The sequence below is a fragment of the Podarcis raffonei genome, chromosome 16 (assembly GCF_027172205.1).
Source record: "Podarcis raffonei isolate rPodRaf1 chromosome 16, rPodRaf1.pri, whole genome shotgun sequence".
In the NCBI taxonomy this organism is placed as follows: domain Eukaryota; kingdom Metazoa; phylum Chordata; class Lepidosauria; order Squamata; family Lacertidae; genus Podarcis; species Podarcis raffonei.
Window position 1 is genome coordinate 37,462,903 of NC_070617.1, and position 22,743 is coordinate 37,485,645.

At 44.5% G+C, this 22,743-nt stretch overlaps 1 protein-coding gene across 2 annotated transcripts in view; it reads right to left on the reverse strand.

The window, feature by feature from the left end:
* Window positions 1-22,743, reverse strand: part of TMEM132B (transmembrane protein 132B) — a 363,463-nt gene that overhangs the window by 191,916 nt on the left and 148,804 nt on the right. For both annotated transcript variants that reach the window (XM_053368114.1, XM_053368115.1), the window contains one exon: window positions 7,037-7,183. In XM_053368114.1, coding sequence (XP_053224089.1) covers window positions 7,037-7,183 — 147 coding nt within the window. The remainder of the gene's footprint in view (window positions 1-7,036; window positions 7,184-22,743) is intronic.

Here is a 22,743-nt window from a genome sequence, read left to right on the forward strand (position 1 = left end):
ACCCTTGTGGGATGGGCTGGGTGGGCTGTTGCTGCTGGTATAGAGACATAAACTGTTCATGTCATAGGCTTAAATTGTTTTTTGCTCAAAAAGCACAAGAGCTGGGAGTGGCAGCCACTAACTAGGATTAGACCAGGAGTAGGGAATCTGCAACTCTCCAGATGTCCAGGGGTTCCAAATCTCATTATCTCTGCCCTGGGGCTGATGGGCATTGGAGGGCAACAGCATCTGAGAGGGCCACTGCTGGTCCATCACTGAATTAGACCAAGAGATGGCGGGCAGGTGTACCAATGCCTGCTAGCCATAATAGCCACATGGTGCCTCCACACATAGGGACAGTATACATCCAATAAGCAGGTGCTGAGGGGAAGCAAGAGGCCATGACCTCCATGACTTGCTTGTGAGTTTCCAGACAGTCTGGCTGTCCTCTGTTGGAAACAGGATACTGGGCTGGATGAGCCCTCAAATGATTGTATTGATAACATTCTTACGATTCCAGCGTCATGCCTCTTCTAGGCACCCACCGTTCCTCTCTACACAGGCCAGACTCCCTTTCTAAGAACACACAAAGTCTTAAACCCCAGTGGATCGAAGTGACTTAACTATTTGATTTGATTTTCAAAATTCAACAAAGAGGACTCTCATATAATCTCCTTATGCTCAGCACTGTGTTTTCGAGAACAGGCCTCGATGTTTCTCTTGCATTTTCATCCTGAAAATTGCCTTCTCTTCTTGCTTCTCCTTAAGTGGCCCCCAGGAACAAAAGGTTTCCATTCTGCTACTATAGCAATCTTTTATGTACTTTAAGTTGCTGGGCAACAGAGGCTGTGCCACCCACAGGTACTTGCCTTCAGATGGTCTCAGAAACAAAACAGGGACAAAGAAACGAGGAGGAAACAATAGCAGAATTTGCAATGGCTCCCTGTGACGCTATTAATGCGAGCAGGCTTCCAGCTAGCTACACATTCCAGTCCCAGTTGCCACTTATCTAGAGTCTCACCTGTTCATCTGCACTTATTTAAATTTGTTTTGCACCTAATCCTTGGGATCCCAGTCCTGAATAATTCAGAGTGGGATCTGCCTTAGGGGGGCAACTGTCAGGAGCCACAGTGTGCAAGGGAGGTACCCCATAGAATCACAAAATTTCAAAAAGGATGTGCTTTGCCAAGCCCACATTCCCAGACTGTTTGCACTCCTGTCTCAGCGATGTCTATGCTGACTTGGTCATGCCCACAGAATGAAAGATGGCAGGATCCCCAAGGGCATATTTTACGGGGAGCTGGCTTCAGGCACCCATCCATTGGCAGACCATCTCTGCATTGATGCCTACAGCCTTGACCCCACTGGGTCGGGATCTCTTGCAGTGCCTGAAGATAGGCAGTCAGGCCGTGCCTCGTAGCAGTGACCCGGGGAGGAATGACCACTTGGAGGAGCACAGAGAGAAGAAACGCCATGGTGCATCTGCAGCAGCACAACCAGATGCCTTCCTCCACCCCGGCTGCAACAAAACATGTCGGTCTCTACAGCCACAGCAGGGACTGCAACCTTACAACAGTTTGAATTCACTCCTAAAGGTGCACTCATCTCCATTGACACCTGAGACAGATGGATGGCAACAGCAGCAGCAAAATCATGTGAGTTTCCACTAGTGCTTTTGCCAGACACGTTTAGCTTTGCAACAGACAAGTGTGCCATAATAAGTTTTGCTTCAATCAAGCACTTTGGAGGAACTGTGTGCATGAAGACAGGGAATCAAGCGCTCTCATCCAGATCTCCAAGTTGACTGTTGAGTACCCTTAACTTCCTAAGCACCTTTCTCCTCTCCTTATGATCATAACAACAGATACTTTCTTCGGTTCTTGCTGGCCATAAAAGTCACAATATACTGTACCCCAAAGTCAGGCAAACAACAGTGCCCAATGGGAGTGAGTTAATAAATCCAGTTTCTGCCTCTGTTCTGCTCTTGCTATCTTTTTCAAACCCTTTTCAAAGATGCTTACTTTTCTAATCTTTCCCCTCCTCTCATCCACAGTATTATCCCTTATCACCGGGTTTTCATCTCAAGTTCTCCAATTTGCTCACGCAAATTGAGTGCTCATTAAGATATTTTAAATTAAGACTTTTCATGCAAAGCATGTCACATATTTCTCTCCCCCCATTTTTTTTAAAAAAACTAAATTCCTTATCACAATGTCTCAGGCAGTTTACATTATATTCTATTAGAAATCCATTTTGTCCAAGGTTGTTGCAATTCATAGATTAAAGCCTTTTCCTGGCTTTCTGTATTGTTCAGAATACGTTTATGAATTCACCTCTTTAGTAGTCAGACACATACTACATATGCTGGCATCCCAGTCTTTGATAATGTTGGTCGGCAGAGTATGCTTTTCCTTTCAAATGTGCATATAATTTCAAGGCTTCCTTGATAAGTGTGTGTTGTGGTTTGCAAACAGGGACGATTTGGGGTTCTGAAATCCCCATTGCAAGGTCAAAACTGAGAAAGCAAGAGCACATTCAGAGCCACAGTAGCCATTCTTTGACTAGGGGAAGAGCTGTAGCTCAGTGGCAGAACATCTGCTTTGCATACATAAGGTTCCAGGTTCAATCCCCAACATCTCCAGGTCAGGCTGGGCGTGTCCCCTGTCTGAAACCCTGGAAAGCTGCTTGCAGTCAGTTGGACCAGGGATCTAACTCAGTACAAAGCAACTTCCTGTCTTCCTATTGCATTTGATTCAGCCTGGCACTATGTAAAAAGGTAAAGGTAAAGGGACCCCTGACAATTAGGTCCAGTCGTGGCCGACTCTGGTGGTTGCAGCGCTCATCTCGCTTTATTGGCCGAAGGAGCCGGCGTACAGCTTCCAGTCATGTGGCCAGCATGACTAAGCCGCTTCTGGAGAACCAGAGCAATGCATGGAAACGCCGTTTACCTTCCCGCCGGAGCGGTACCTATTTATCTACTTGCACTTTGATGTGCTTTTCGAACTGCTAGGTTGGCAGGAGCAGGGACCGAGAATCGGGAGCTCACCCCATCGCAGGGATTAGAACCGCAGACCTTCTGATTGGTAAGTCCCAGGCTCTGTGGTTTAACCCACAGCGCCACCTGCGTCCCATTGGCACTATGTAAGGAGGCAGCAATTTCTGTCCCATTCTATGCACATTGCAGCCAGCCGTGTTTCTGTTCCACTGCAGTTCAGCTCGCACTACAACTGACATTATCCATCTTGCTACGTGCTGCAGCCAGAACTAATAGAATTAAGTATGTCCTCAATTATGATATTAATATCAGGGCATACCAGAGGAAACACCTAAGACAACATGGGAAAACAATGCAATTATGTAGGAATGTTCACTGACTAAGAAAACATCGACTTGCAATATTCACACACATGATCATCATTTCTGACCTCAGGCAGACGTGCAAATTGCAGTAATTTGCTCTCGTTTTCATTCCTGGTGAAATTCTCAAATCCCTAGGTGGTGCAGGAGGAGAGAGGAAATGGGCAGGGAGACTCTTCCAGCCACCACCCTCTTTGGCATGACTCGCCCTCACATATAGCTCATGCTCCTCTCAACTGTAACAAAATATTTAAAGCACAATAAAAACATCAAACATTAAAAACTTCCATATACAGGGCTGCCTTCAGGTGTCTTCTAAAAGTTGTATAGTTGTTTATCTCCTTGATACCTGGTGGGAGGGCATTCCACAGGGCAGGCGCCACTACCAAGAAGGCCCTCTGCCTGGTTCCCTGTAACTTGGCTTCTCTCAGCGAGGGAACCACCAGAAGACCCTCGGAGCTGGACCTCAGTGTCCAGGCTGAATGATTGGGGTGGAGACGCTCCTTCAGGTATACAGGACCAAGGCTGTTTAGGGCTTTAAAGGTCAGCAACAACACCTTGAATTGTGCTCGGAAACGTACCAGGAGTCAATGTAGATGGTCCTGGCAGCTGCTCCCAGTCACCAGTCTAGCTGCCACATTCTGGATTAGTTGTAGTTCCCAAGTCACCTTCAAAGGCAGCCCCACAAAAAGCACATTGCAATAGTCCAAGCAGGAGATAACCAGAACATACACAACTCTGGTGAGACGGTGCACAGGCAGGTAAGGTGTCAGCCATCGCAACTGCTGGAGCTCATACACAGCTGCCTTGACGCAGAACTAACCTGCGCTTCCATGGACAGCTGGGAGTCCAAAATGACTCCATTTTGGTAAACAATAATATAACATATATTTTATAATATAACAATAAATTATAAAATAAAAAATGTGTTTGTGCAGACCAGGGCCTGCCCTAAACTCTCCGAAGGAATGGTCACAGCCTGCTTACAACTATAGGCTTCACACACACACACACACACACACTCCCTGCCCCCAGCTCTTTGGATTAAGGGCAGATCAAACATCAGAAATGCTTTTATTTTGCCCTCCATGAAGATTGGGGGCAGGAAGCAATCCATCTCTGACACATTGCCTCTTCTTCCAAGCCAATTAGTTATCCTGACATACTCAGAGGCTTACCAGAAGTAGGATGCAGGTACCTGGCTTTTTGAACAGTAATTTTAGAAAGCTATGGGGTCAAGAACTTAAAAGCAGGTTCTTACATTGCAAAGAGGAGTAGCAGATTCACAGACTATACTGACCTACTATGAAGGCTTTGAGGAGATGGGAGAATGCCTTTCTTTTTGTTATGGGGTAACTAATTCTTATAAACAACCTTTTTCCAGCCACATTCGCTTCCGGGCAACCCTCTGTCACCAGTCTGGGCTGTAACAGCCATTATCCAAGTCCAAGGGTGTATTGCAGTCAAGGAAGGTGTGAAGCAGAGTGGGTGAAGCAGAGTTGTGTCCTGGGGAGAGGGAGGTGGCTGGGGAGATTCCCAAAGGCCAAGCAGAGAGGCCTGGAAGGCTACATATGGCCCCCAGACTTGTGGTTTCCCACCGCAGTACTAAACTAACAGCAAGGAAAGGTGGAACACCAAATGAAAAGGAAGATCAAAGTTAAATATTTACTTGTAGAGCAACAATATTTGCAAATCTGGAATGGATCTTCTGGAGTTTTCTATTTGCATACTTTAATTAATCTAAAAAATATATTAAAACTAATCTCACAAAGGAAAGGGTCAGGGTATTAATTAACTTGAGATTCATTGCTTTTGTATAATTTAGAAGTTCGACATGGAGCAGAAAATGGTGTTAATAAAAACTAAGTTACTGTGACAGGTATAATTTCACGGATTAGCCCAAACTTCCAACATTCTCACCAAGTTTAAGGCTAACCTCTCTGTTTTACACAGCCCTGCTTCAATTAAAATACTTTTTTTTCTCCTCCAGATGAAAATTACATTTCATTCTTCCTTTAACCTCAATATTTCTCTATTAATGTGATTTTTCTACCATGCAGTTCTTAAACGAAATGCAAGTCACAACCACAGTAATGGGGAAATCTAAACCTGTCGCTTAGTGTTGAGTAACCCTTCTGACTGTCCGGCTCAGGGACAAATTAACAACTCTTTTTGCACAAGCTTTCCCCATCTTCCATGTGACAGCCCTTCAGATATTTGAATAGGGCTCTCAGTCTCACTGCTCAGTCTTCTCCCTTTAGCCTCAACTGTTCCTCATAAGGCTTGCTTTCCATAGGGCTGCTGTTTTTAAAACATTATTCCATCCCATAGCTGTGGTTGGCAAATGACAAAGCAGAGGGGCAGAAGAATGATTTGAGTGGGATCAGAAATGGTGCCTTATATAGGTTTCCATCATCCCCAGAGTTGCAGCCCTCCAACATCAGAGAGGAAGGGTTGGGGAAGATATTCAGTCCAATGCCGCAGAAGACAGAATCAGGATTCAAAATGACCTTTCATCCAACAGGTAGGGATGGGGGCAGAAATTTGATTCTCTTTCCATTTAAAGGTGCATCTTTCCAAAACAGTATGTGAATCAAAACAAAGCCATCATTCGAAACTCACACTATTCTGGATTTTGCAATGCAGTTCTCCAGCCGAATAATACGGAGAAAAATGCAGATACCAAGATGAGAGTGTGTGTAATGATGCTTATCTCATAAAACATAGAACCACGGATTATGTCAGGGGGGTGCAAAAATGCAAAATGCATACAAAGACGTGTATATTAGTACAGTGGTACCTCTAGATACGGACGGAATCCGTTCCGGAGCCCCGTTCGCATCTAGAGGTAAATGTAACTAGCGACGGCACGTCTGCGCACGTCGCTTTTTGCCACTTCTGTGCATGCGCGTGACGTCATTTTGAGTGTCTGCGCATGCGCAAGCGGCGAAACCCAGAAGTAACGCGCTCCGTTACTTCTGGGTTGCTGCGGAGCGCAACTCAAACACGCTCAACTCAAAGAGTATTCAACCCAAGGTATGACTGTATAAATTTGTAGATGAATTTTCATGAGGACTTTTTAAGCTATTTTAAAAAATAATGCAAACTGATGTGGAAATGTAGAGCTCAGCTTAAAGTGGGGGAAAATGAGGGAAAGCAAGATTGAAGAAGTCATCTATCCCTACCCAGGGGATGCTATTAAAGAGTTAACTCCAACTTGACGGCGTGATTTACTGCCGGCTGACTTTTGGACAAGCAGCCAGGCCAGCTATTACATCCTTATCTTGTTGCTGGTGCATCATATCCTTGTGCCCAGCTCCTAGGCAGAACACCTTCTCTGCATATTTCAACAGTCTTGTCTCGGTCAGCTCCTTGCCCTACTGGACAGCTCCATGGGCAAGAAAAGGGAATCCAAGCTATGCTGCTGTGCTTCTATGACTGGGACAAACTACCCATGCGCTAGTCCATGAACATCTATGCCATAAGACATTTGTTAGCCTTTAAGACATCACCACAAGACTCTTTGTTACCCCCAGTCCTGGAACATTTTTCCAGCACTCGAAAGCTGTGCTCATGTTGGAAATACAAAAAGAAATTGATTCCTATTCAAGGGTAAAGATCAATAAAAGCATCTGAATTTCCCCCCACTGTCTTTTAACTAGAAATGGCAGCTGCATGCAGCTCAGCTTGGATTTCTTACCTGCTCTCTGCATTTGGATTGAGGTGCTCACATACAATGGTGGCGGTGGTCTGTGTCCTCCCATTGTCCACGTCTTGCTGAACTCCCCACTGGTCCGGATCACTGACTCGGATGTCTATTATCTTCACACCTGAAGCAGCCTTAATTCTACCAAGAAAAGAACAGGCACAGCGTTAGTTCTACATGACGCCTTTTGGGGGTAGGAGAAATCTCACAGAAGGCCCCAGTGGATGGTCCAGGAGCATATGTTCTTAATTTACGCACCCAGGAACACCGACTGGCCTGCAGCTGCACAAGGCGTGAACATAAATGTTGTAAGAATGCACACCCATTGTGTCTCTCAGTCTGACCTACCTCATGGGGCTGTTGTGAGCATAATTTGGAGAGGAAATGAAGACTATGTACGCCACCTTGAGCTCCTTGGAGGGACGTTGGGACATAAATGTAATTAATAAACAAATAACTGGAAAATGCACCCTGCAGTCACTAAGCAACTGAAACTAGGCTCATTCACTATGCGCATTCAGGAAGACAGGTACTGAAGGCATCCAATAGCCCGTGGCTTACAGGAGAGTCTTGCTCTGATCTTCTTAGGCCCTTAACTGGAACCAGTTAAGAACATGTGTGTGTTAATTTATGACCTCCAAAACTGAAAGAACCACATCTAAAAGAGAATGAATATTTGTTTCCTTCTGGAAGGAGCCTCTCACAATGCTGATCTCCTCTCTGGCTGGATTTAGCTTATCAAGGAAGCTTTCATTCATTTCTCATAGAAAGCTCCCCTTCCCCCAGTCCTTACCCTGCAGCCTCAATCGACACCTCGCCCTTCTTGTTACTCCACTGGCTCCATGGAAGCTTAGACTAACATTCAGCAAGATGCAAATCAGACCCTTGGTGGCTGTCCCTGGTTCCCTGGTTGGGCAAACTGCCAAGGAAGACAAACCGCTCATTGAGTCAAGAAGCAGGTTGTTTAAATATTTAATCAGAATTAAAATGGAGCAAGCTGTGCAATCCACAAGGAACTACAGATGCAACCACTTTGAAGGAGAATAGATAGACACCCTGGTTCATAGATTTGCCTCTTAATGAGGCTTCATATGACAGAGGGAGGGAGAAGCCTCCTGGTGACTGTAGTGGCTGCTGGTCCCCAAAGCACTTACATATAAACAGTTGTCCTTAGGGTTGACTGAGCAGATGATTAGTTGTCCCCAAAATGAATCAGATCCCCTCCTATGTTTCAGGCAAACGTGGAAAATGCCTCAAATGGTGGGATGATTTCAACCTTCAAAAGAGCATTCCTGGCACCATCTTTTTATCCCTTGGATCATAGGGAGGGATCAACTCCCATGCTCTTAAGCACAAACAGACCCAGTGGGCCTCTCTACCTTCTTTCAAAATGGGGGGTCACCAACTTTTTGGAGCCAGTGGGCACATCTGGAATTCTGAGAAAATACTGAGGGCACCAGTCACAAAATGGATGCTGTAGGGGTGTGGCACAGCACAAAATGGCTACCATGGGAGGTATGTAGGAGAGGCCAAGCAAATGCAGATAGGAACTAAACAGGAAAAGCTAACAGTCTTTCGTGCATTGTGGATTTTTGATGGGATATTTACTTTCACAGGCGCCATAGAAGGTACTGGCACTGATACCCATGAGAGCTTTGGAATTCCCTGTTCTAAAATGAAGATGTTTCTAATGTCATTTGCTATGCTGGTCCTGCCCTGGTCCAAGGGGGGGGGGCTCCAATTCATTTTGGGGGTGAGCACTCTTCTGCTCATCCCTCCCTAAAGCAGATATAGGCTGGCAGGGTGCCTGAGAGCAGAATCAAGGTGGGTAGCCACTTAAGGTGGGCTGTGGTATTTGTCCCAGTCCTGCTCGCATCTGCCTGGTACTTCACAGCATCCCAGCTGCATCTGCTGATGTAAGGCTGAAGTTACTTCATATGAAAAGGCATAAAGACTAAGGAATCAAGCAAACACTTTTTATGGTTTGTATTGTATGATAAAGGCTGTAAACCACTTATTATTAAATAATATAAATAAATAAGACCTGAGTGCTTTACTGCCTATCATGGGGGTGCTTATGTCACTATATGCCAATTTGGAATAGGGGTTTAATTTCTTTCAAACTTTCTTGTGGCGTCACCTCCAAATTCTCCTTTGGTCTCGGCGGCCGCTCCCAGTCACCAGTCTAGCTGCTGCATTCTGGATTAGTTGTAATTTCCGGGTCACCTTCAAAGGTAGCCCCACATAGAGCACATTGCAGTAGTCCAAGCGGGAGATAACTAGAGCATGCACCACTCTGGCAAGACAGTCTGCAGGCAGGTAGGGTCTCAGCCTGCATACCAGATGGAGTTGGTAGACAGCTGCCCTGGATACAGAATTGACCTGCGCCTCCATGGACAGCTGTGAGTCCAAATGGATTGGACTGATCTGCTCTTCTCCACAAGCCAGACTACCCTCTTATCTATTTAATCTATATATTTTTTTATTGGCACAACCCGTGATAAGCAGCTCTCACAGTTTTCTACAGCACCACAGCACTGCTGCCACAAATGGCCAGTGGGTGGTACTGCAGCTTCCCAGCACCACAGGCGTTCCAGTAGAATTCAACTTGCTCCTCTAAAGCTGCCATTGAGTAAAGATACTCAATGTGAGGAACTTGCCACACAACCTATATTGAACTTTAAGACCATCCACCTCTCTCTGTTTCCCTGCTTACAGGTACCAGCCCTCCCAAGCTGTCCACCCATTAGGTCATAGGGAGAGCGAAGGTCTCAAAAGAATTTGTTAAAACACACAATTTGCAGCAAAGTGCATAAGTCACATTGATTAGGTGGAAGCTAAACATGTTTACATATTTCCCGTTGCCACCCATTGTGTGATTTCAGAGCCCAGTCCTTCGTCCCTAACAGGCCGGATCCGATAAATGCTGACACTCCCATCTGCTCAAGCCAACTGCCACGTTTCCCAGCCCTTCAGCCAGGATGCAATGCAACACATGTCTTGTCCATCCAAGGACACTCGGTGATGCTATTTTTACTCAACTGAAGAGATTTGCTGACAATGCATCTCCTGTCAACTGGCTATTTGCTTCTGGCCTGCAGGGGTGCCGTCTCCTTACAGAAAACCTCCTGGGTTTTCAGCAGACATGCTTGGTTGTCTGATATACAGACGCAGATTTCATTCACTGTCTTCCCAGGTTAGCAGCATGCCAGTCCAGTAGTGGCTGGTGCCTTTTGGGACCGGGAGGGTGGAAGACAGGGAGCCCAACAGCAGGTGGCGCCAGAGCCAATAACGGGAAGACAATTTGTTTGAGTTTTGCCTCCTTTCCCTCCCTGCTGAGTTCTGAAAATGGCAACCCTGAGACTAAGGAAGAAGAAGATGACAGACAGTGCCACCCCCTTGGCTCAGTTGGACGTAAGATGCCTGGGGCGGGAGCTAGGAGCGAGTTAGTAATAACTCACACAGTGTCAGTGAAGATGACTCTTTATTCAAAAGGCCAGGCCTATTGAGCACAGCCACTCTTCTTGCCCCAATGACACAATGTGTTCTCACAGTTCTCTACGTCTCCTCCTCCCTCAGTCCTTTCCCAAGCAATCTGAGGCTCCTTCATCTTGTCTGTCTTTGCTCTGCCCTCTTCATACCTTCACTTCTGCCTCTGATTCTGGACTGCTCCCTACTGCAGCCTTTTCCTGCTCACTAAACTCTGTTACCTCTTCAGCTTCCACTTCCAACACCTCTTCCTCCTAGTCTTCTCCTTCATCTCCCTCTGACCACTCATTGTCATCCCACCATCCCATCCCTGGCCTCTGTGCCTTCTTCCCTCGGGGATTCCCCCACTGGTGTCTCCCACCACTCCTCTGAATCCAGCCAGCCCATGACAGAAGACAGACAGGTGGAGCGGAGCAGGACACCCTTTGCTCTTATGGACAAGCCTCCACTGGATAGTTCTCCACTGGATAGTCCCCAAAGCGCATGAACACACACATTGCAATCTTTCTGGACACCAGAATTTAAGCACTGAATCCGATACATTATCAAACTGGGAGGCTCCTCTTTTGTGCCACACCTGTGTTTTAGTCAAAGCAGAGTAATGCAGGGGAGAATCAGCGCCATCCAAACCTGTGAAACTGTTGGGCATAAGGACAACCCCCCTCAGGCAGCACAATCAGAAGGATTTGTGGACCCTTACCAAGCCACCCCTAACCTACCACTATTTATTGCTCTATGGGTGCTCATGTGCCTTTGTATCAATGCAGATAATTTGCAAGTGCAAATGTTCTGCAAATCCGTGTCCCCCCTCTCTCTTTTATGATGGTCTTTCCTATCATTTGGTGATGGTGATATGCAAGTGGCTTTCCACGATAAGGTCACTCCTTCACAGGAAACTGTCTGTGGAGCCTTGTGAAAGAGACCATGTCTCAGTGGAAGGCATTTGGGGGGGGAGGCATGGGGAAAGTGGGGGGAAATTGGCAGGGAGGGTTGTGGGGAAGGAACAGGGTAATGTATGATCCAGCTCAAACAAAGGTGGATCTGATGTGAAATGGGCCAGACCTTCGGAACTAGAGAGAATTCACATTTTGGACCTGCTACCTTGCAACATCACTAGCAAAAATTGCAATGATAACATGGAGGGATCCTCTTTTCATACCTGCAACAAGGAGATCAGAAGCTTCCATTTATGGTTTTAAACAAGCCACAGTTCTACCTGATGCCCAAACTTGGAAAATTGTGGTTTCTTCAAACTCTAGTTCAGTCTTCCCCAGTTTGGTTCCCTCGAGATCTTTGAAATTACAATCCCCACCAGCCCCAGCCATCATGGCAAATGCTCAAGGATGCAGAAAGTTGTGCTCTAACCAGGTTGGAGATTAGAAGTATTAGAAATGGCTGCTTCATTTGCTCTTCCTAACTAGAGTTTCATCAAACCGCAGTTCCCTGTGTTTGTATGTCACAGGTAACTCTGTTTTGTTGAAAATCAGGTACAGAAGCTTCCAGTTTTCCCTTCACATGCATGAAAGAGGATAGAGGAGAATATGCAAGCCAAAGACTCACCACAGCTCACTCACATTGTAGAAAAAAAACAGGTCCCCCTTTTGTCTGAACTGGGCTTGAGAGCATTTTGTGCTCTCCCCCTCCCTTCCCGTCCAACACCTCCACAAAGCTTTCCTTTTAAAACTGTACCTGAATCACACATCATCGCTCCTGTGAGCTTTTTTAATTTTTCCACTGCTGCTATTTTTATATAACCTTTTCCAGATGCATTGTCTAACCCCCTCCCTTCCTCCTTGTCAGCCATGCCAGGATGCAGCAGGTATGAAATCGCTTATTAGAGCATTGCACTCCGCACAAACAGCATGGCTTTGGCAAACAAAAGGAAAGGGAAACCAGAACGCTTGGCAGGAAAGGCAAGAGGTGGAAATTATGAAGCCAAAAGGGGACTTGAGCCCTCCTCTGAGGGCTTGAGCGAATTCCCCTGCAGACCATAGACGGTTCATAGAATTGTAGCATGCAGGGATCTTTTGTCCAAGGTGGGGCTCAAACCCATCATCATGAGATAAAGAGTCTCATGGATTTGGATTTGATATCCCGCTTTATCACTACCCGAAGGAGTCTCAAAGCGGCTCACATTCTCCTTTCCCTTCCTCCCCCACAACAAACACTCTGTGAGGTGAGTGAGGCTGAGAGACTTCAGAGAAGTGTGACTAGCCCAAGGTCACCCAGCAGCTGCATGTGGAGGAGCGGGGAAGCGAACCCGGTTCACCAGATTACAAGACTACTGCTCTTAACCATTACACCACACTGGCTCATGCGCTGCTGACTGAGCTATCCTAGAAACCAGTGCAGGGGCTGCACTTCCAAACCATCAGGCACTGGTCCTGCACAAGAGCATTCTCCTCTCCTGGTAGTCAAGAAGCATTATTGTCCCCAGCTGTGGAGGCAGAGCTTAGCCCCTTTACTTGCAACCTGAGGTGAAGGGCAAGATGCCCCCTGCCCACTTTCACATCTAACAATCTGACCAGGCTGGCTGCTGAATCTTGTTTCAACCACTGGCAATGGGGCATCGCCCTCTACTGTACCTGAGGAAGAAGACTACCTTAGGAGGTGCAGAGCAGCCTCATTTAAAGGCAATCGGTGGGATGCCGACATCTCCTAGTATCTACCGCCTAAGGCAGCTGTATCATTCTGCCTCATGGGAGGGCTGGCCCTGTAACCTGGGAGCAAACCCTGCCCTGGAGCCTGAGTTTTGCCCCTCCCAAGCCAGCCTCATGTACCCACAGCTTGGCACAGAGAGAGTGAAAAGGATTGGTCTGCACCTCCATGCACACCTGTGCTCCCCCATCTTCCTGCAGAACGGCACACAAAGACAAAGGACTCAGGATGGATCTACACACAGGGGAAAAACCGCTATAAATAAGTCGGAAATTAGATCATTATAATAAAAGAAACAGCGGGTGGCGCTGTGGGTAAGAGCCTCAGCGCCTAGGGCTTGCCGATCGAAAGGTCGGCGGTTCGAATCCCCGCGGCGGGGTGCGCTCCCGTTGCTCGGTCCCAGCGCCTGCCAACCTAGCAGTTCGAAAGCACCCCCAGGTGCAAGTAGATAAATAGGGACCGCTTACTGGCGGGAAGGTAAACGGCGTTCCCGTGTGCTGCGCTGGCTTGCCAGATGCAGCTTTGTCACGCTGGCCACGTGACCCGGAAGTGTCTCCGGACAGCGCTGGCCCCTGGCCTCTTAAGTGAGATGGGCGCACAACCCCAGAGTCTGTCAAGACTGGCCCGTACGGGCAGGGGTACCTTTACCTTTACCTTAATAAAAGAAAAGAAACGCTATGTAAAAAATGCATAGTTTTTTTTTTGCTCTCTGTCACCATCTGGTGTTGCATGTTTATAATGCATCCAAAGCATTGGGGTTTTTCTTTACTAATGTAGCTGAGTCCTGAGTTGCGGCTTACACAGCAATAGGGCTTTTTTCAGCCAGAACTCACCGGAACAGAGTTCCCGTACTTCTTTGGTGTGTTCCAGCACGTATTCCGTCACTTGGCACAGCACTCTGTGTTGAGTGATGCAGGCTGCGGCGGAGGGATGGTTTGGTGCAGTGCAATGGTGGGACGAGTGGGCAAAAAGAAGCTTTTTTAGGGGCAAGGTCCCTTAAAAAAACTAAACAAGTTCTGGCACCATTTTTTCTAGGAAAAAAAGCCTTGCATAGCAACATTCTAACATGCCAAGCCCATCCCCAGGGCAAATACACTGACAAAGTAGGGAAGAATGGGCAACAAAAATTACAGGCCATTCTTGGTAAATAAGGACAGTTGGGCCATATGCAATGAATCTCTTATAAACTCAAATTTTGGGGATTTCCCAGGAGCCAGCCCATTGCTGCAGTCTAGAATTCTAAATTCTACTTGCAAAAATTTTATAATGCTGAAGTTATGCTAAATCCCATTTTGAACTATCTCAGACTACACAAATTCATGGAGGACATAACTGTGAATGGCTACTAACAATGATGGTGACTTTATTAGCTCCAAGATCAATGGCAGAATGCCCTGACTATTAGTTGTTGCGGGTGGCGCTGTGGGTTAAACCACAGAGCCTAGGACTTGCCGATCAGAAGGATGGTGGTTCGAATCCCAGTGACGGAGTGAGCTCCCGTTGCTCGGTCCCTGCTCCTGCCAACCTAGCAGTTCGAAGCATGTCAAAGTGCAAGTAGATAAATAGGTACCGCTCCAGCAGGAAGGTAAATGGCGTTTCGGTGTGCTGCACTGGTTCGCCAGAAGCAGCTTAGTCATGCTGGCCACATGATCCGGAAGCTGTATGCCGGCTCCCTTGGCCAATAAAGCGAGATGAGCACCGCAACCCCAGAGTCGGTCACAAATGGACCTAATGGTCAGTAGTCCCTTTACCTTTACTGTGAGAACAGACTGCTGGACTAGGTAGATCCTTGATCTGATCCAGCAAGGCTCTTTGGTCTTTAGAATCAGAAGAAAATGTTAAAAACTATTCTGCCAAGCTTTGGGGATATGCTGATATAATTAAGAACCAAAACTGGAACATCTCCAGTGGAAATGAAAGTATTCTGGAGTTCAAGGTGGTTATCACCGATGGAAGCAAAGGCTCAGAAAAAGCTCAATATGGAGGCCAAGTGGCCTAAATATTGGGAAATTTTGGAGCAAGAAGGAGACAAATTGAAATTGCAGAGTTTTGAGAAATTAAAAGATAAAGTGCGAGACTGGCTTCACTATTATCAAATAAGAGAGGCTTATAATTTGGACAAAAAAATTGGCTTCCAGGTGGAAAAATCAAAATTGGAAACAGAACTGTTAGATCCCAAAACTAAGATACTTTCAAGAATGTATAACTTGCTGTTAAAATGGAATACGCAGGATGAAACGGTTAAATCTGCTATGATCAAATGGGCACAAGATGTTGGACATAACATTATGTTTGCTGACTGGGAACAGTTGTGGGCCACTGGTGTGAAATTTACGGCATGTAATGCCCTAAGAGAGAATATTATGAAAATGATATACAGGTGGTACATGACACCAGTCAAGCTTGCAAAAATATATCATTTGCCCGATAATAAATGTTGGAAATGTAAAGAAAATGAAGGTACATTCTTTCACCTTTGGTGGACGTGCCCAAAGATTAAGGCTTTCTGGGAGATGATCTATAATGAAATGAAAAAGGTATTTAAATATACCTTCCTGAAGAAACCAGAGGCCTTTCTCCTGGGCATAGTCGGCCAATTGGTGCCAAAGAAGGATAGAACTTTCTTTATGTATGCAACAACAGCAGCAAGAATACTTATTGCAAAGTATTGGAAGACACAAGATTTACCCACCCTGGAAGAGTGGCAGATGAAGGTGATGGACTATATGGAATTGGCGGAAATGACTGGTAGAATCCGAGACCAGCGAGAAGAGTCGGTGGAAGAAGATTGGAAGAAATTTAAAGACTATTTGCAGAAATATTGTAAAATTAATGAATGTTAAAATGATGTTGGATTGAAATTAAGTGGGATTAGCAACAAGGTTAATAAGAATATGTAAAAAATGGATTGATAATGGATGAAATTATATAGTTATAATATGCTAAGATAGAGTTAAGATAAATGAAAGAGGGTAAGGATTTGCTGAATTGATTATGTAAATGGGAATACAAAAAGGGGAGGTGTGAGGAGGTCAAGGAAATAAGCAAATGAGCTTAAAGATTTCAAAAAATGGATTTGTTTTTAATTTTTTTCTATCTATATGTTTTTTGTATTTTGTATTTTCTTTTTTTTTCTATGTATTTTTGTATTTTCTGTCTTTTTCCTTATTTCTTTCTTTTTTTGCTTTCTTTTTATTCTGTAAACTTCTGTTTTTCGTAAAACCTTAATAAATATTTTATTTAAAAAAATGAAAGTATTCTGGAGTTCATTTAACCTTTCTTGAAACTGCTCCAGAGCCCCCCAACTCAAGGGACTCCAGTGCTATCTGGAGAGCATCAGATTGTGGGGAGGCTAATCAAAACTATCACATTTCAGAAGATTCTTCAAGATGCCTTTCCAAGCACAACAGTGACATTCTCCTAAGGGACCCTCTTGGGCCCAGAATTGACAGGCAAGTTTATTGCACATATAATATTCAGAGTCGAGAAAATCTGTAGCTAAATTATAATTTAAACAAGGTTGAGAGATATCCTCATTCAGAATGATTTAGTCTTAATTGCTAATACAACAGAACCCTGGTGCTCAATGAAAAAGTTTCATCACGTCCTGGAACACAATTTAACTGCTCTGCCCAGGTATGAGAAAAGCTGTCACGCCACTGAGACTTCGAGAGAGAAAAACGTCTTCTGCATTATTAGACAGGCAATACCATCATGCGTCTTCTTGTGTCAAGCACTATCTCTGCTGTGAGGAAGTTACAGAAGAAAATCCGCACTCTGTATTCCGGTGTTGCATTTGTGAAAATGGATGCAAAAAAGGTTTCTTTTTTGGACAGTCTTTTTCCCCATCAGAGCCACTTTTCCTCAGGGATAATCCACTGAGGGCTACATTCCATCAGTGGGTAGGACCAAAGACAGTGGTGGGTGGAGCCACATCAAAAGTGGGTGGGGTCTCTCTCTCTCTCTCTCTCTCTCTCTCTCTCTCTCATCCCCTTCTCACACACATTATTTCTCTTACACCCAATCCCTTTTCTTTCACTCTTCCTCCCCACCCAGCAAAATGCCAGAAGTGAATTGTTCTCACCAGAAGTCCAAACTGGTTGCTTGTGGAGAGCTATAGAAATTACACTGAGGGCTAGTTAATGGACTATGCAGAACTAGATAAACTAACAGGAAGGATTTGAAACTGGCAGGACCATAAATTCATGGAAGACTGGAGTAAATTTACGGACTACTTGAAAAGTATTTGTGAAGATCAGACAACGTTTATAGGTTTGCAACAAGTTTTGTGAGGAGTATTATTGGAAGTATTGCAAAAATGGAGAAGGGGGAGGATGATTTGTTAAGAGATGTAAAGCAATATAAATGCATAAGAAGTGGTTAAAACGGTGGATCATCAGAGGTGCTGATGGAAGTCTAAAAATATTGTTTAAGTGATAAGTTTTGTGATACATTTTATAATTTATATGTTTATATATATATATATATATATATATATATATATATGTATGTGGAAATTACGCTGAGGGCCACAGGCTGTCCATGCCTGCTTGATCCTTTCTTAATCACTGATTGTTTGGCAAAAAGAGGGCATTCTATATATTTTTCCTGACTACAGCAGCAGGAGCAAGCAGGGTTCTAAATGAGGCATAGGCAACCTTGGCCCTCTAGATGTTTTGGGACTACAACTCCCATCATCCCTGACCACTGGTCCCGTTAGCTAGGGATGATGGGAGTTGTAGTCCCAAAACATCTGGAGGGCCGAGTTTGCCTATGCCTGCTCTAAATCATACAGAGGGCAAGGGAGCTGCGGATGCAGTGAAGGCTCCTGCCAATCCATCCATCCATCTCTTCCAATCCATTGAGGGTGACGAGGCTAGGCAAAGAGGAAGTGTTAAGGGGGTGCAGCCACCAAACAGAGGCCCACTCTCTCTGGGGTTTCTCATCCAGAGGTAGGGAGCATTTTTCAGCCTGAGAGCCAGACTTGGTTCTGAGAAACCCCTCCAGGGGTCACGTGTCAATGGTGGGCAGGAGCAGAGGCAAAAGTAGGAGCAACTTCTTAACGTAGATATTGCTTTCATACAGCAGGCTAGCTTCTACACAGCCTCCTCCATCCAGGCAAGTGATAGCAGGACTTGGGGTGAACTAATTCAGATTAATGAATTCACTGAATTAATTCAAAAATCTCTGAATCACACCTGGAAATAGTTCCTAGAAATTCTAGATGAACAGAATGGTGGGGGGGGGGGTATGGCAAAACTTTGGAGAAATTTTAATTGAGTTTGCTTTATATTTTTATTCCACCATACACACACACACACACACACACACACACACGGTTTTCATCGAACTTAACTGTGTTTGATAGTGGCCATTACAGTTACCATTTTTAGCTTTTTGAAAAAAAATATGATGCTCTTTAAACTTAATGATGACCATTTTTTTGGAGAAATAAATAAAGCAATTGTTCACGTTCCACTGTGGAGTGGGGTTAAGTATACTTTAGCAGAGCAGCTTGTAAAATCCTGAAGGCTGTGCTGGAGAGTAAGGAAGGAGGAGCAACAATGCCACAGATGAAGGAAAGCCAGAGGCCTGTCAAGAAGGATATAAAGGAAAATAAGAACTGGATGAGGAAAATTTGGTTTGAAATGGAGAATGAGGAATGGAGAGATCTCCCCATGTGGAGATCTGAAGACTCTTGGATTATAAATCTGATCAAGATGGAAGTTGGAGCTTTTGGAGCTTTTGGGACATTTGGACTTAAAAGGATTAAGAAACAAGATTTGAGCTCCACTTTTAAGTATGGAGATCTGGCTGGAAGAAAAATGGACATTACTGAGACAGAGCTTCTCCGAGTTCTGGTGTTTGATATAAAGGACTATCAAAAAAACCGGCAGAGAGGAATTGAGAAAGAATTGAGAGCCTCGGACGTGAGGTCGCCAGGCTGACTGCAGATGGACTGATGGACTTTTTGTTGGGGTTCGAAACTGGGAAAGGGGGTGGTGGGGCTTTGGGAATCCAAAGGGTGTATAACTATATTCTGTTTTAATTAATTTGGTTTTGCCACTAACATAAAAATGGGGATTTCGGGGAAGGGAATTGGGGCCGACCTTAGAAAAAGACCTTTAAGAATAAGTATTGACGTATAAAGATGGAGGTTTATAAGTTAAAATTGGTTAATTAAATTGATGGAGTGAACCTAGAAAAAGATTTTTAAAAATAAGTATTGATGTATAAAGATTGAGGTTTATAAGTTAAAATTGGTTAATTAAAATGAATTAGAGAAAATAAGGTAAAGTTTGGGGACAAGAACTTGCTGAGCTAAAAAATGGAATTGGAATACAAGAAGGGGAGGTGTGGGGAAGTCAAGGAAATTTGTTATTGAAAGTAAGAAATGTAAATTGTATGTGTGTTTAATTGTTTTTTTTCCTTTTTTCTTTGTTTTTTTTGAAAATTCCAATAAATATCTTTTAAAAAAAAAAATCCTGAAGGCTGAGGGCATTTGGAATGCAGAGGACCAAATTCAACTGGAACGGAATTATTTTCCCTTTTTTTTGAGGGGGTGAACTGGAACTAATTCCTTTTTAAGATGAACTTCCCAAGCACTGGGCAAGAGTCATTAGCTGAGTTCAGTAACACATTCCAGCCCGGAACAGCCATTTAATGGGTGCACAAAGCATAGCTAGTCATGGATGTGAGTTGGGAAGAGCCCCAGGGTCCAAACAGAAGTCCTGGAGGGCCCCATTTGGCCCCATGTCCTGAGACTCTCCACCCCTGCACTAACTGCTTGAGGGCAGTAATGAGTTCGAGTGATGCTCCACCAATCTCAGTCCCCAGCTCCCACCTGCCTGCTTTCTTATTTATAAACAGCAGAGGGCTGCCTCTCCCTTAATCTCAGTGATCCCCTTGCAGAACTCAGCGGGGAGGAGGATGGCATGGGTAGGCAAACTAAGACATGGGGGCCAGATCTGGCTCAATCGCCGGCCCGCGGATTTTTACATGAGTAGAATGAGTCCTTTTATTTAAAATGCATCTCTGGGTTATTTGTGGGGCCTGCCTGGTGTTTTTACATGAGTAGAAAGTGTGCTTTTATTTAAAATGCACCTCTGGGTTATTTGTGCAGCATAGGAATTCATTCATCTTCTTTCTTTATTTTCAAAATATAGTCCCGCCCCCCACAAGGTCTGAGGGACAGTGGACCGGCCCCCTGTTGAAAAAGTTTGCTGACCCCTGGAGGATGGGAACAAAATTAGTATTAGTTGGCTCTGTCTGTCATTGGCTCTGACACCATCTACTGTTGGTCTTCCTGACTTTCCCCCCTGCCAGTCCCAAAGGGCACCACCAGCCACTTCTTGAGGGTTTGAACGAAGGCCCAGATATGGCTAAAGTGGTCATCTTCCCAGTGGCTCCTCCAGCTGCTGTGAGTCATCATCAAGGACACTACGAACGTGAATGTAGTCAAGTAGAACTACATTCTAGTTCCAGTGTGATAGGTTGTTAGCTGAGGCTGTTACGTTTCTGCTGACAGCTTGCATTTGGTTGCAAAGTCTTGTTTTTAAATTGGATTTGATACCATTGTGTTTCCTTCAGTTGCAATTATATATATTAATTATTCGTGGCCTAGGGCTGAAGGAGGGAAACAGAAGCAGAAACTAGTGAGTTTAATCAACTGGTTAACGCTAATGGGATTACAGCAGAATCCTATTTGAGTTTACTTAAAAGTAAGTCATGGGGAACTAGGTAGCTGCCTCATACGGAGTCTGACACCATTGCTCCAGCTAGCTCAGTACTACCGACACTGGCTGGCAGCAGCTCACCAGGATTTCAGACAGGAGGCTCTCCCAACCTTCCCTGGAGATACCAAGGACTGAACCTGGGACTTTCTGCACAGAAAGTACAAACTTATTAGTGCATTGTAGCCTTTCCCCACTGTGTACATCTCAGTATGTTCAATGGGGCTTACTCCCAAGAAAGCACACGTAAGCTTGTGGTCCAAACCAACTAAATCTGGATACATTTTGATACCTGGATGGGAGGGTGTGATTCAGTTGAAAATGCATACTCTTTGTTTATATTATCACCGAGCTGAAGGAGGTCTTGGAAGCCATCCAGTTAAGCCCATGATTGATGAAGGGAACACCTGCACTGACTGCCCATTGACTGCTGAGTCCTTGTATTAATCTGCACAGCGCTTAACCACATAGGTCCAGGGTACCTTAAAGAGCACCTCAACTCTCCTGTCCCACCTTGATCACCGAGATCATCTGCAGGAGCTTTCTTGGTTATCCCCCCAAGATGGTGAGACTCATTTGACATAGACACAAAACCAAGCCTTGAGTGTCAACTACCAGTCCTTTCAAATGCTCTGCCAACAGGGATTCAGCAAGCATGTTCTAACTTAACCTTTAAACTACTGTATGTGCTAAAACAAACAAACACTATGCTACCAGGTTTATGCAGGCAATTAAGAAAGCAACACCTGTAACAGTTAGCTAGTGATCTGTGATTCAACATTTTTACATGTCTTTTATTGTATATGTCTATAGATAGACAATTGGGGCACAGGTGGTGCTGTGGTCTAAACCACAGAGCCTAGGACTTGCTGATCAAAAGGTTGGTGGTTCGAATCCCCACGATGGGGATGAGCTCCCGTTGCTTGGTCCCAGCTCCTGCCAACCTAGCAGTTCGAAAGCACGCCAAAAAGTGCAAGCAGATTAATAGGTACCACTCCGGCGGGAAGGTAAACGGCATTTCCATGCGCTGCTGTGGTTTTGGTGTTCCGTTGCACCAGAAGCGGCTTAGTCATGCTGGCCACATGACCTGGAAAAACTGTCTGCTGGCTCCCTCGGCCTGTAAAGTGAGATGAGCGCCACAACCCCAGAGTCGTTCATTCCTGGACTTAACTGTCAGGGGTCCCTTTACCTTTACTTTTATAGATAGACAAACAGACAGATGATAGATAGATGATAGATAGATGATAGATGATAGATAGATAGATAGATAGATAGATAGATGGATAGATAGATGATAGATAGATAGATGATAGATAGATAGATAGATAGATAGATGATAGATAGATAGATAGATGATAGATAGATAGATGATAGATGATAGATAGATGATAGATAGATAGATAGATAGATATAGATAGATAGATGATAGATGATAGATAGATGATAGATAGATAGATAGATGATAGATAGATAGATAGATAGATAGATGATAGATTAGATAGATAGTTGATATATTAGATAGATAGATAGATAGATAGATAGTTGATATATTAGATAGATAGATAGATAGATAGATAGATAGATAGATGATAGATAGATAGATAGATTAGATAGATAGATGATAGATGATAGATGATAGATAGATAGATAGATAGATAGATAGATAGTTGATAGATATAGATAGATAGATGATAGATAGATAGATAGATAGATAGATAGATAGATAGATGATAGATAGATGATAGATAGATAGATAGATAGATAGATGATAGATAGATAGATAGAGATGATAGATAGTTAGATAGATGATAGATAGATGAT